This window comes from Callorhinchus milii, unplaced genomic scaffold (assembly GCF_018977255.1).
Source record: "Callorhinchus milii isolate IMCB2004 unplaced genomic scaffold, IMCB_Cmil_1.0 Scaffold5, whole genome shotgun sequence".
Classification (NCBI taxonomy): Eukaryota; Metazoa; Chordata; class Chondrichthyes; order Chimaeriformes; family Callorhinchidae; genus Callorhinchus; species Callorhinchus milii.
Window position 1 is genome coordinate 49,085,833 of NW_024704746.1, and position 14,829 is coordinate 49,100,661.

A 14,829-nucleotide genomic window follows, 5' to 3' on the forward strand; every position below is an offset into this window, starting at 1 on the left:
AGTGCGTCTGCCCGACCCCCACCCGCGCGCGCGGCCCCACATCCTCTCTCTGTGATTGACCCCCAGGTCTGGCTCTCTGGGCTCGGCTCGCGCTGCCTGGGCACTGCTCTGGGATCGACATGGCGGCGATTCTGAAGAGAGTAAGTGACCGTCACACACTGTACCCTGAGCGCCCCCTCACTGTACCCCCTCACTGTACCCCCCCACTGTACCCCCTCACTGTACCCCTCACTGTACCCCCCTCACTGTACCCCCTCACTGTACCCCCTCACTGTACCCCCCTCACTGTACCCCCTCACTGTACCCCCCTCACTGTACCCCCTCACTGTACCCCCTCACTGTACCCCCTCACTGTACCCCGTAACCCCTCACTGTACCCCCCTTGTACCCCCCTACTGTACCCCCTCACTGTACCCCCCTCACTGTACCCCCTCACTGTAACCCCTCACTGTAACCCCTCACTGTAACTTACCCCCTCACTGTACCCCCTCACTGTACCCCCACCCCTCACTGTACCCCCCTCACTGTACCCCCCTCACTGTACCCCCTCACTGTTCCCCCCTCACTGTACCCCCCCTTCACTGTACCCCCCTCACTGTACCCCCTCACTGTACCCCTCACTGTACCCCCTCACTGTACCCCCTCACTGTACCCCTCACTGTACCCCCCTCACTGTACCCCCTCACTGTAACCCCCCCCCTCACTGTACCCCCCTCACTGTACCCCCTCACTGTCCCCCCTCACTGTACCCCCCTCACTGTACCCCCTCACTGTACCCCCTCACTGTACCCCCCTCACTGTTACCCCCCTCACTGTACCCCCTCACTGTACCCCCCTCACTGTACCCCCTCACTGTACCCCCTCACTGTACCCCCCTCACTGTACCCCCTCACTGTACCCCCTCACTGTACCCCCTCACCCCCTCACTGTACCCCCCTCACTGTACCCCCCTCACTGTACCCCCTCACTGTACCCCCCTCACTGTACCCCCTCACTGTACCCCCTCACTGTACCCCCCTCACTGTACCCCCTCACTGTACCCCCTCACTGTACCCCCTCACTGTACCCCCTCACTGTACCCCCCTCACTGTACCCCCTCACTGTACCCCCTCACTGTACCCCTCACTGTACCCCCCTCACTGTACCCCCTCACTGTACCCCCTCACTGTACCCCCCTCACTGTACCCCTCACTGTACCCCCCTCACTGTACCCCCTCACTGTACCCCCTCACTGTACCCCCTCACTGTACCCCCTCACTGTACCCCCTCACTGTACCCCCTCACTGTACCCCCTCACTGTACCCCCTCACTGTACCCCCTCACTGTACCCCCTCACTGTACCCCCTCACTGTACCCCCTCACTGTACCCCTCCTCCTCACTGTACCCCCTCACTGTACCCCCCTCACTGTACCCCCCTCACTGTACCCCCCTCACTGTACCCCCTCACTGTACCCCCTCACTGTACTCACTGTACCCCCTCACTGTACCCCCTCACTGTACCCCCCTCCCCCTCACTGTACCCCCCTCACTGTACCCCCTCACTGTACCCCCTCACTGTACCCCCACACTGTACCCCTCACTGTACCCCCTCACTGTACCTACCCCCTCACTGTACCCCCCTCACTGTACCCCCTCACTGTACCCCCCTCACTGTACCCCCTCACTGTAACCCCCTCACTGTAACCCCTCACTGTAACCCCTCACTGTACCCCCTCACTGTACCCCCTCACTGTACCCCCTCACTGTACCCCCTCACTGTACCCCCCTCACTGTACCCCCTCACTGTAACCCCCCTCACTGTACCCCCCCTCACTGTACCCCCTCACTGTACCCCCTCACTGTACCCCCTCACTGTACCCCCCTCACTGTACCCCCTCACTGTACCCCCCCTCACTGTACCCCCTCACTGTACCCCCTCACTGTACCCCCTCACTGTAACCCCTCACTGTACCCCCTCACTGTACTCCCCTCACTGTACCCCCCTCACTGTACCCCCTCACTGTACCCCCCTCACTGTACCCCCCTCACTGTACCCCCTCACTGTACCCCCCTCACTGTACCCCCTCACTGTACCCCCTCACTGTACCCCCCTCACTGTACCCCCCTCACTGTACCCCCCCTCACTGTAACCCCCCTCACTGTACCCCCCTCACTGTACCCCCTCACTGTAACCCATCACTGTACCCCCCTCACTGTACCCCCTCACTGTACCCCCTCACAGTAACCCATCACTGTACCCCCTTCACTGTACTGTACCCCCTCACTGTACCCCCCCTCACTGTACCCCCTCACTGTACTGTACCCCCCTCACTGTACCCCCCTCACTGTACTGTACCCCCCTCACTGTAACCCCCCTCACTGTACCCCCCTCACTGTACCCCCTCACAGTAACCCATCACTGTACCCCCTCACTGTACCCCCTCACTGTACCCCCTCACCTGTACCCCCCTCACTGTACCCCCCTCACTGTACCCCCTCACAGTAACCCATCACTGTACCCCCCTCACTGTACCCCCTCACAGTAACCCATTACTGTACCCCCCTCACTGTACCCCCCTCACTGTACCCCCTCACTATACTGTAACCCCCCTCACTGTACCCCCTCACTGTACCCCCCTCACTGTACCCCCTCACTGTACCCCCTCACTGTACCCCCTCACTGTACCCCCCTCACTGTACCCCCTCACTGTACCCCCCTCACTGTACCCCCTCACTGTATCCCTCACTGTACCCCCTCACAGTAACCCCTCACTGTACCCCCCTCACTGTACCCCCCTCACTGTACCCCCTCACTGTACCCCCTCACTGTACCCCCTCACTGTACCCCCTCACTGTACCCCCCTCACTGTACTCCCTCACTGTACCCCCCTCACTGTACCCCCTCACTGTACCCCCCTCACTGTAACCCCTCACTGTAACCCCTCACTGTACCCCCTCACAGTAACCCATCACTGTACCCCCCTCACTGTACCCCCCTCACTGTACCCCCTCACTGTACCCCCTCACTGTACCCCTCACTGTACCCCCTCACTGTACCCCCTCACTGTACCCCCCTCACTGTACCCCCTCACTGTAACCCCTCACTGTAACCCCTCACTGTAACCCCTCACTGTAACCCCCTCACTGTACCCCCTCACTGTACCCCCTCACTGTACCCCCTCACTGTACCCCCTCACTGTACCCCCCTCACTGTACCCCCTCACTGTACCCCCCTCACTGTACCCCCCTCACTGTACCCCCTCACTGTACCCCCTCACTGTACCCCCCCTCACTGTAACCCCCCCTCACTGTACCCCCTCACTGTAACCCCTCACTGTAACCCCCTCACTGTACCGCCCCTCACTGTACCCCCCTCACTGTACCCCTTCACTGTACCCCCTCACTGTACCCCCCTCACTGTAACCCCTCACTGTAACCCCCTCACTGTAACTCCCTCACTGTACCCCCTCACTGTACCCCCTCACTGTAACCCCCTCACTGTAACCCCTCACTGTAACCCCTCACTGTAACCCCCTCACTGTACCCCCTCACTGTGCCCCCTCACTGTGCCCCCTCACTGTGCCCCCTCACTGTGCCCCCTCACTGTACCCCCCGCACTGTACCCCCTCACTGTACCCCCCACTGTACCCCCTCACTGTGCCCCCCCTCACTGTGCCCCCCCTCACTGTGCCCCCCCTCACTGTGCCCCCCCTCACTGTGCCCCCTCACTGTGCCCCCCCCTCACTGTGCCCCCCTCACTGTGCCCCCCTCACTGTGCCCCCCTCACTGTGCCCCCCTCACTGTGCCCCCTCACTGTACCCCCTCACTGTACCCCCTCACTGTACCCCTCACTGTACCCCTCACTGTACCCCCTCACTGTACCCCCTCACTGTACCCCCCCCTCACTGTACCCCCCCTCACTGTACCCCCCCTCACTGTACCCCCCTCACTGTACCCCCTCACTGTACCCCCTCACTGTGCCCCCCTCACTGTACCCCCCTCACTGTACACCCTCACTGTACCCACCTCACTGTACCCCCCCACACTCTGTATCCCCCTCACTGTACTCCCCATATACTGTACCCTCCCACTGTACTCTGTACCCCCACACTGTACCCTGTACCCCACCCTCACTGTACCCCACCCTCACTGTACCCCACCCTCACTGTACCCCACCCTAACTGCACCCCACCCTAACTGTACGCCACCCTCACTGTAACCTACCCTCACTGTACCCCACCCTCACCGTACCCCCCCACACACCCTGTACACCCCCACACCCCGTACCCCCTCTACACCCCGTACACACCCCGCACCCCCCAGTCACACCCCGTACACTCAAAACACCTTGCACACCACACTGAGAGAGTGAGTGACCTTGAGACACAGTCACGCATAGTGTACATACTTTTCACCACACATAGCGTCATACCATATCCTATCCACTAATACAGTGATCCTGAGTATCAGTATACACCTTATATACAACAACCACCACAACTTGCACTTATATAGCGCCCTCCTTGCAGGGTAGCGTCTCAGAGCACTTAACAGTGGCGGAGCCTTACTCCGAACCGGGCGGCGGTCGCCGTAAGTACGGTCGAATGGGAAAGTCTTCAGGTAGGACGTGAAAGAGGGATTGAGGGAGAGTGTTCCAGAGTTTTGGGGATTAGTGGTTGAAAGCACAGCACAACCTCCGATGATGGGGTGGAGGCTGCAAGGAATGAGCAGGAGGCCGGTGCCAGTCCAGCTGAGGCGCCTGATGGTGGATTGGGGAGTGAGGAGGTAGGAGAGGTAGGGAGGTGGCAGGGAGTGAATGGATTTGAACACAAGTGTAAGGACCTTGAAGCTGATCCGTTCGGTGATGGGGAGCCAGTGGAGCCTGATCAGAACTGGTGAGATGTGAGTACGGAGTTTGGTCCGGGTCAGTATGAGGGCGGCAGAGGTTTGAATGAGCTGGATCTTGTGAATGGTGGAGCTGGGGAGACTGGCGAGAATTCTGTTGGAGTAATCCAAGTGGGAGGTGACAAACGCATGCACAAGGGTTTCGGGTAAGGTACGGTTGGAGGTGGGCAACGTGGCGGAGGTTGGAAGAAAGCATTCCTGGTCAGGGACCGGATGTGGGGGAAGGAGGACAGTTGGGTGTCGAACTGGATGCCTAAGTTGTGCACTGGTTCGGTGAGTGAGGGAGAGCCCAGGGAGGTTGAGGAGTTCAGATCTGCAGGAGTGCCAAGGAGTATGGCTTCCGTCTTGTCCATATTCAGGTGCAGGAAGTTTAATAATAATAATCCTTGTATTTGATATAGCACTTTTCACATCTTCTAGATGTCTCAAAGCGCTTCACAGAATATACTGTAAAGTGAATTCACTGTATATTTTGTGGGCAAAACACGGCAGCCAATTCCACACAGCAGTGTCCCACAAACAGTCGTGAATTAAGTGGGTGTGTAGAGTAAGGAAACTTGCCCAAGGTTTCGTCCTGCTGGGTCTCTAGCTTGCCAGGTGAGTGCTCTAACCACTGAGCTACAGGACTCATCCAGGCTTTGATAAACATTGGCTGATAGAACATTGGCGGACCTGGAGTTGATACTGGAGGAGACAAAGTAGATTTGTGTGTCATCCACATACATGTGGACGTTTTCCCTGTGTCTGCGGATGACATCGCCCAGAGGGAGCATCTAGATAAGAAAAAGAAGAGGGCCAAGGTTGAAGCCCTGGGTTACCCCGCAGATGACCAGCAGGGGCAGGAGGAGAAACCATTTGCTGAGATGAAATGAAGGCGGTTGGTTAAGCAGGACTCGAACCATGCAAGTGTGGTCCCACTAAGATAGATGAAGGAGGAGAGACGATGGAGGAGGATGGCGTGGTCGACTGTGGTCGATAGATCCAGGAGGAGGAGGCTGAGGGAGTCCTGGTTACAAATAGAGAGAATGTCGTTTGTGACTTTGACAAGCCCTGTCTCTGTGCTGTGGGCAGGGTGCAAACCAGACTGCAGGGGTTCGAGGAGGGAGTGGACGGAGAGGTGTGACCGAATTGACCCGCAACAATGAGAAGGATAGGTTGGAGATGGGACGGTAGTGTGCGAGATTAGAGGGCTTGAGGGTGGGTTTTTTGAGGAGGGGGTATGATGACAACGGTTTTCAGGGGGAGTGGAACAGAGCCTGAGGAGACAGACTGGTACCACACTGTACACACAGTGACAAGGATAGTGGCACTGAGACTAAAGAGAGTGAGTGACCCTGAGTGACGGTCAATTACCCTGTAGACCTTATATACCACACACATGCACCACAGAGATAGAGAGTGAGAGTGTCACACTTCCTGCACACAGCATCCATGTCATACTCTTTTCATCCCACCCTGACAGACAAGGTATACCTTATACACCACAGAGAGAGTGAGTGACCCCTGAGACACATGCCAACCCATATGGTAGTATTCCAGTAAACGTGAGAAATGGGGACCTGACCTTTCTTTTCTCTTCTCCCTAACAGACAACCGGCTTGGTTGGGCTTGCGGTCGCCCAGAATCCTCATGAGGTATTATGTTTGAAAGTTTTTCCTCCCTATCCTGTCATATACTGTTTTACAAATTGCGAAGTTGTGCTGCCTTCAAAACTTTGACACCCAGTTCATCCAATTTAAGATTCTTCTCTTGCATCTGCAGCATTCTTAGAGGTGTCGTCCTTCGAATGAGATGTTAATCTGAGGTCACATCTGTCCTGTGCAGGTGGATATTATAGATCCCGTGGCGCTATTGGAAAAGAGAAGGGAGTTTCTCTCTTCTTGGGTCCTGGCTGACAAACCCCAACGTTTAAAAAAAAATGTTCATTCACAGTTACTGCACAATAGACAGTAAAAAAAAATTCTGTGAAGTTCTTTGAGACGTCGCAACAACGGGATTGAGCGCTGTGTTAAACGTAAGCATAATTTACGTTATTCTTTTGCAGAGACTGAGGATCCTCTACGCTCGGATCCTGGGAGCCTTGCAGGAGATGCCCAAGGAGGCAGGCTACAGAAAGTACACTGAACAGATTGTCAACGATAGATTGAACCTGGTGCAGTCGGTACGTTGGGTGAAGTTCATTTAACCTATTTTAATAGGCTGGGATGGTTTGAATTGGCTTAAATTGTAACTCAGAAGAGTGGTTGAGGCCAGGGCTCTGGAACTCCGTCCTGGAGTCCCTCTGATTTGCTCCCTCCCTCACTTATTTCAATGTCCATCTCAACATGTAACTCTTTGACTCTGGTCATCTTTTCCCTCCCCACCCTCTCTTGGCTTCTAACCCCAGCTCAGTGAAGCCTATGGGATATCCTCTTGATGTGAAAGGAACTGTAAATGTAAATTTATATTGTATAGTTATTCAAGAAACGGCAAGATGCTGTAATGGAATGATATCTGGGGGTGGGGTGGTAGTTGAATTTTCAGGATGACTTAGTAATTATTCCAAATGATCATGCAAGCTGGATCAAAAGAGGACTGTAATGCATAAGGGAAACCATGAGGGGATGTGGTAAAAAGTGGGATTTAAGGTAAAAAGTGATTTAGAAAGACGAGCAGTGATGGGCTAAACTGCCCCCTTTTTAAGTTTGGCACAGTGGTAGCAATCTCTCTCGAGTCAGAAGGTTGTTGGTTCACACCAGGATTCAAACTCACATTCCAGGCTGACCCTCCGATGCTTTGCTGGGGGAGCGCTGCAATGTCGCAAATGCCATCTTTTGGATGAGACATTAAGCCGAGCTAACTTCTATCTGTCAGGACATTAAAAATCCCATGGCACTATTCGAAAAGAAAAGGGAGTTTCTCTCTCCCAGTGCCATGGCCAACAATCTCCCAGAAAAAATTGGTCATTCATTTCATGGCTGTTTATGGTACATTGCAATGCCCAATGGGCTGCCGCGATTGCCTACAAATACGCAGTCACTGACTTCATAGTAAATCCTATGAAGCTCCTTGAGACATCCTCCCGACATGATAAGGCGCTGTGCCAAATGAGGATTATAAAATTTCTTTGTGTTTCATATCCAAGCCTTTCTTGTGATCTCTTGACCTGTGCTGTATGTTGCAGGAGAAAGATGTGGAAAAGCTAGAGGGAAAACTCAACTGTGGGCAGATTGAAGAAGTCATTTTCCAGGTACGGAGTGTTCCTGGAGCATTTGGAGCCTTATGTGCATGTGTTTACTGCAATCGTTGATCTTTCTTTCTGCTGCGATAATAATAAAATTGGCCACTCACTTCATAGTTGTTTGTGGGCAATTGCTCTGTGTAAATGGGCTGATGCGTTCACCTACAAATACAGAATCATTGCACTTTAAGTGTATCTCGTGAAGCGCCTTGAGACTTCGACCTGAAGTGAAAACCTGTGTCAAATGTAAGGATTAATACGTTTTGTCATGTTGGTTAGGATGAGCTGCCTCGCCCTTGAGGGCCTCCTTATACATTGAAAAAATTCCCTTCTAAACAAGGAAAGAGCTGCTTTCCCTCTCCCAATAATCTGGTCGTAAGGCAGCTATGGTTCCATAGCTTCTTTATATGCACTTGCTAGGTCAGTCCATAGCACTATCACTTCTGGGTCAGAGGTTGTGGGTTTAAGATTCCTTTTGGGATTTTGAGTTCACTGTTCAGGCTTACATAGAGCAATACTGGGAAACATTGCAATGTTGGAAGCCTTATGTACCTATTCACCCCCCCTGCAAACCCATTCATTTGCATCGGAGATGTGAGCACAAAATACTCTGTGTGCATGCTTGAAGTTGTGCAAATTGGTTTGAGGTTACTAAGGACTCAGAGAGGAAAAAGGCAGATTGAAAGAGTTAGCAAGAGAGGTATAGAGAGATTGAAAGGGAGAGAGGAGCTGGTTGATGGAACAAGTTTTTATTTGGCACTGAAAATGATTTGTATTGTGTGTGATGTCCAATCATCCACACTGTCCTCTTAACCGCAAATGGGGCCGGTGCTCACCAGTAAGAGAACCATACTTGAGAGCAATCAGCTGTGAAGATCTTTGCGTCCCTTCGACTTTAAAGTTTCTATATCAAATGCAATGATCAACAACAACATCTTGCATTTATATAGCACACTTCACGCGGAACAGCATTTCAGAGCACTTAAACGATGGTGCAAAGAAATTTCTTGATCAAAACTGGGGCGACCTCAGTCGAATATAATACATAATTTGATATAATTTGGTATTAGATATAATACATAATTACCAGGGATCACATATTCCCTTGAAAAATAAAAATACCACGGGAAAAGTGGTTTAATCCTGGCTACCTAGAGAATTAGGGAAATATAAAATTAAAAGAAGAGGCCTATAATACTGCCAAAACGAGCAGTAAACCTGTGGATAGGGAGGGCTTTAGACATCAGCAAAGGAAAACCAAGAAACTGATTAAGAGGGAGAAAATGGAATATGAGAATAAACTAGCTAGGAACATAAAGACAGATTGTAAGAATTTTTACAAGTACTTAAAGAGGAAGAGACTATCAAAAGTGAATATGGGCCCATTGCAGGCAGAGACAGGAGAAATTGTAATGGGGAATAAAAAAAAAGCAGAGTCATTAAACGATTATTTTTCTTCAGTCTTCACGTTAGCGGACACTGAAAACTTACCAAAAATAGGTGGGAATCTGGAGGCTAATGTTACTGTCAGTAATGTCAGTAAAGCAATAGTACTAGAGAAATTGATAGGATTAAAAACCGATAAATCCCCTGGACCTGATGGCCTGCATCCTAGGGTTTTTAAAAGAGGTGGCTGCAGAGACAGTGGATGCTTTGTTTTTGATCTTACAAAATTCTCTGGGTTCTGGAATGGTGATTGGAAGGTCGCAAATGTAACGCTGATATTTAAGAAGGGTGGGAGACAAAAAATGGGAAGCTATAGACCAGTCTGACATCAGTGGTAGGAAAAATTCTAGAGTCCTTAATTAGGGACGTCGTCGTGGGGTACTTAGAAAATCATAACATGAATAGGCAGAGTCAACATGGCTTTACGAAAGGGAAATCATGTTTAACAAATCTTATAGAGTTTTTTGAGGATGTAACTAGCAGGTTAGTTAGGGGGGAATCAGTAGATGTGGGGTATTTGGATTTCCAGAAGGCATTCTACGGTGCCACAAAAAAGGCTGTTGCATAAGATTAGAGCCCATGGAATTAAAGGCAATATATTAGCATAGATTGGAGAGTGGCTAACAGGAAAAAAACAGAGAGTAGGGATAAACAGGACCTTCTCAGATTGGCAGGATGTGACAAGTGGAGTGCTACAAGGATCAGTACTTGGGCCTCAATTATTTACAGTCTATATCAATGATTTAGATGAGGAAATAGAACTTAATTCGCAGACGATACGAAGATAGGTGGGAGAGAAAGCTGTGAGGATGACACACGAAGAATGCAAAGGGAAATAGACAGGCTAAGTGAGTGGGCAAGAAGGTGGCAGATATAATGTGGGGGAGTGCAAAGTAATTCACCTAGGTTATAAAAATAGAAAAGCGGATTTTTTCTAGAGGGGGAGAGACTAGGTAGTGTTAGTGTTCAGAGGGATTTGGGTATCCTTGTACACCAGTCACAAAAAGTTAGTGTGCAGGTACAGCAAGCAACTAGGAAGGCTAATGCCATGTTGGGGTTCGTTGCAAAAGGGTTAGAGTACAAGAGTAGGGATGTTTTGCTGCAGTTGTATAATGCCTTGGTGAGACCGCACCTAGAATATTGTGTGCAGTTTTGGTCTCCTTATTTAAGAAAGGACATATACTTGCCTTAGAGGGGGTGCAGTGTAGATTCACTAGGTTGGTTGCTGGGATGAGGGGGTTGACCAATGAGGATAGGTTGAGTAAACTGTTTCCCCTCGTTGGAAAGTCTAAAACTAGGGTTCATAGTCTCAAGATTATGGGTCAGCCTTTTCAAACTGAGTTGAGGAAACATTTCTCCACTCAGAGGGTAGTGAATTTGTGGAATTCTCTACCCTAGGAGGCTGTGGATCCTTGAACATATTCAAGACTGAGTTTGATAGATTTCTGAAGGATAGAGGGATTAAGGGATATGGGGCTAGAACGGGTAAATGGAATTAGGTTAGAAGATCAGCCATGATCTTATTAAATGGCGGGGCAGGCTTGAGGGGCTGAATAGCCTACTACTGCTCCTACGTTTTATGGTCTTATGGAATCATAGGAATTTACAGCCAAATCGGCCGATTAGGTTCTCACCGGCTCTCAGAGTAACCTCTGTCCTGTCCCAATTCGATCGTTGCCTGTTGATTTCCCTCTTGAAACCTACTGTGAGTTTGCTTTTTTTATCAGTGCTCCACTTTTCAGCTGGGTTTCCCCACCAGAGCACTCTGGCTTTTGATTCTAGCATTTCTTTTCTGAGCTGGGGGAGGGGTAAAGTGGGGGTTAGGCATTTTGTGCTGCAAAATTCTCAAGCATTCGTTTCGCCTGAAGCATCACGAGCAGCCCACAAACCATCCAATCTTAGGACAATGAGCATTCTCTCCTCAGTCAGACCTGACCGCAGTCTCCCAGCATAATCTGCTGCATCCAATCGATTGCACACCAATCAAGTGTGTTCAAAGCCTCTGAATCCAGACTCCAGCATAGTACAACACACACTCTGGGGATCCCTACCCTTGGATCTTACCAGGCACTTAATATTGTCTGAGATTAGGTAAGCAGGATAGGTCCCTCCAGGGAGAGAGTGTACATTCCGTTCCAGTCATGGCGAATTTCTATGTGCATGAAATTCTGGTTTGTTTGGATACTATAAAGCATTATGTTGGGATGCCATGTGAGTCAGACACCCGACTGCCCCAAAAAATCCCAATCCTGATTATCTTATTTGAATTACAGGCTGAGAGTGAATTGAACCTGGCCCGGAAAATGGCTCAGTGGAAACCCTGGGAACCCTTAATAGAAGAACCCCCGGAAAATCAGTGGAAATGGCCAGTTTAAACAACGGCTCCTTCAACGCACAACCAGCCTGAAGCTGCCCGAATTTCACCATTAAAATGAATCTCTGCAACGGTCAACATGTGCTGTCCGCTTTTTATTTTCAATTGGCTTTCCCTACTTCCCCCATCCCCAGGCTACAAAATTCACCCGGATCAACCCCCACCCGGATCAATCCACTCCCCCCACACGCACTTCACCCCCATCGTCGCCTGGTTTACGCTGCCCCTCCTCCAACCTGTCACCGATTGGATGAATTTCAAGCTCCTCACCCTCACGTATAAAAGCCTCCACATGTTCTCACCTCCCAATCTCTGATCTATTCCTTTCCCATTCCTCTGCTCGCCCCTTCACTCAGCTAACACAGGATTGATGCTCACTCCGCGCTACCATCAGTAACTAAGCCTTCAGTCACTCCGCCGCTAGCTTTTGGATTAACTTCCTTTTGTCTCTCCACATCAGCCCCTCTCAATCGATCTTTAAATCCTACCTTAAAACCTACCGCTTCGACCCCACCTTTGGTTCACCTTCCACTCCCGGTTCTCACTGGCTAGGTGTCAAATCCTGCCACAGTGAAGCGCTCGGAAATATTCCCCCACCTGAAGGGCCCAGTAAGTTGTTACTGGCTGTTTCAGTTTCTATCCTCTAAACGTTGGAACGCTACCTTTTCAAATGTGTCTTTCTTACCCCCACCGCCACCTCGCTGGCTCGGTGTCCAACCCGATCCCTGTGAAATGCTCCGAAGATGTTCCCCGACGTGAAGAGCTCTATCCAAATACAAGCACCTATTGTGGCTGTTTCATGATCAAATTCCATTTATTTGACGTTCTCCAGCCAATGGTATCAAGCCCATCGTGATTGCTATGTTTCAGGTAGATATTGAGCGAACGTTAAACAATTCCATGATACTATTTGAGAAGAGAAGCGAGTTTCTCCTGGTTTGACAACCAATCCCCCCCGATAAAATTGGTCGCTGTTTGTAGACCTTTCCTGTGCATTGGATGACAACTGAGTTTGCCAACAAATACACAATCTATACTGTAACTGTTACATTGAACTCTACAGATGCCTACAATGTTATTCTGTTTAGCAGTATTCGAGTTGTATTCACTGCGCTTTCACCATGTTCCACAGTCCCCTTCACTACCCTTCACTAACAGGACTTTGGAGCTGAACTGGCCAATCAACCCATCAAGCAGGTTCTGCAAGATTACAAAATCATAGCAGATGTTTAATTCCATATGTTTTATACCCTTATGATGTCAGCCTGGCTCAGTTGGTTGCACTCTGAGTCAGAAGTGTATGGGTTCAGGCGTCACATTGGAACTTGGAGCTCACACTGAAACTCCAGGGCAGCGCTGCTTTGTCAGAAATGCCATCCTTCAGGTTAGATTTTGAATCAAGGTCCCATCTGTGTCTGTTTAGGAAGATGTTAAAGATCCTGTCTCGCAATTGGAAAAAAGGGAGTTTCTCCTGGTGTCTTGGCCGACAATCCCCCAGATAAAACCAGATATTCACTTTGTGGCTGTTTCTGGGACACTGCTGTGGGCAAATTGACTGGAACATAGGAACAGGAGGAGGCCATTCAGCTCTTCGAGTCAGTTCTGCCATTTAATTAGATCATGGCTGATCTGTACCTCAACTAATTCTTTCAATTCCAATTTCCCACTTTCTCCCCATATCCCTTAATGACCCTTAATGACCCCTGACCTATTAAAAATCTATCAATGGTGCAGACGGACTGTTCCATCCACCTGCACATGCACAGTCACTACACTCAAATTTGGTGAGATTTTGATATTTTGATGTGATTTTAAGAGCTTTTAAAATTACTTCCCTCCCCCACTCCCTCGGCTCCCACCATAACTCAGGTGCACATCTGGCACTGAAATGTTTCAAGACATCCTCCCAATGCGAAAGGTCCAATGTGAATGTAACTTGTTATTGAGCACATATAAAGTAATAAAGAGTCAGTAGCCGCCCCCCCCCCCCACCCCGTGTCCTAAGTCTCTGCATATAAGCATCTCGAGATTTTGCCTGTACGCCTAAGCAGCGTGTTCCTCTGTCAATGACTAAAGTTCCTCATTCTCTATCCTTTCCTCCTCTCCCCACGCTGTTGTGTGTTGAGTGTCAGTGTTATGCAGACTCTGCTGCAGACAGGATCAGAGTTTGGAACCTGGAAGTTGGTGGTGGTTACGTGCCCGTTGCTGGGAGACGGCTGACAACAGCACAAGCCCTGGAGACGGGGTGAGAGACAGGCCCTGTTCTGCCGGACTCCAGCCCACTGGCTGCCAAACCTCCTGCTTCCCTTTGACGGCTGTGATACGGGGATTGCCTCTGCGCAGAGCACCTGCAGTCCGGTCACTTCATTTAGTTTTGATTCCAAAAGCGATTAAAACTTCAGGTGAGTCAATTTATTGAACCGAACGTTTTGTCAACACTTTGTTCTGTTATTGTTTAAGCCAGTTGTATGTCCCTCCCTCTCTCCCTGAATCAGGTTGTGTCCTGGTTCAGGGTCTGTCTCGACATGATTCTTTGACTGGGCTTTGGGTTATCTTTCGCCTCCCACCCCCAACTCGGACGCCAAGCCGAGGCTGTTCAGCGTCTCAGTGAGAAAGCTCTTGTGTAAATGTAAATTGATACTGTGTTGTGGGAGGACTCTCTGTCTCTGAGCACACCGGTCTCCCGGTTAAGCTTCATATGTTTTCCAGTCTCTCTGATCTCCTCCTGCCCCGCTCCTCCATCTCGTACCCACTCGTCTGCCTGCCTGCCTCGCTCTCTCTCATGGATGTGGAACGCTCTGTGCTAAAGGCACAGTTAATTGTGAGTTTAAGGAAGGAAGTTGACAAGTATATGAAAGGTAGAGGTTTGAAGTTATATGGGGATAGGGCAGGACGAGAGATGAA

The 14,829-nt window shown here is 50.4% G+C and overlaps 1 protein-coding gene across 1 annotated transcript; it reads left to right on the forward strand.

Moving 5' to 3' along the window:
- The first annotated feature begins 41 nt into the window (after positions 1-41).
- ndufa5 (NADH:ubiquinone oxidoreductase subunit A5) lies at positions 42-12,003 on the forward strand. Its single transcript, XM_007898558.1, has 5 exons — positions 42-140; positions 6,475-6,519; positions 6,930-7,046; positions 8,049-8,114; positions 11,825-12,003. Exons 1-5 carry the CDS (start codon positions 120-122, stop codon positions 11,924-11,926), a joined length of 351 nt encoding a protein of 116 aa, XP_007896749.1. The 5' UTR covers positions 42-119; the 3' UTR covers positions 11,927-12,003.
- Positions 12,004-14,829: the final 2,826 nt, after the last annotated feature.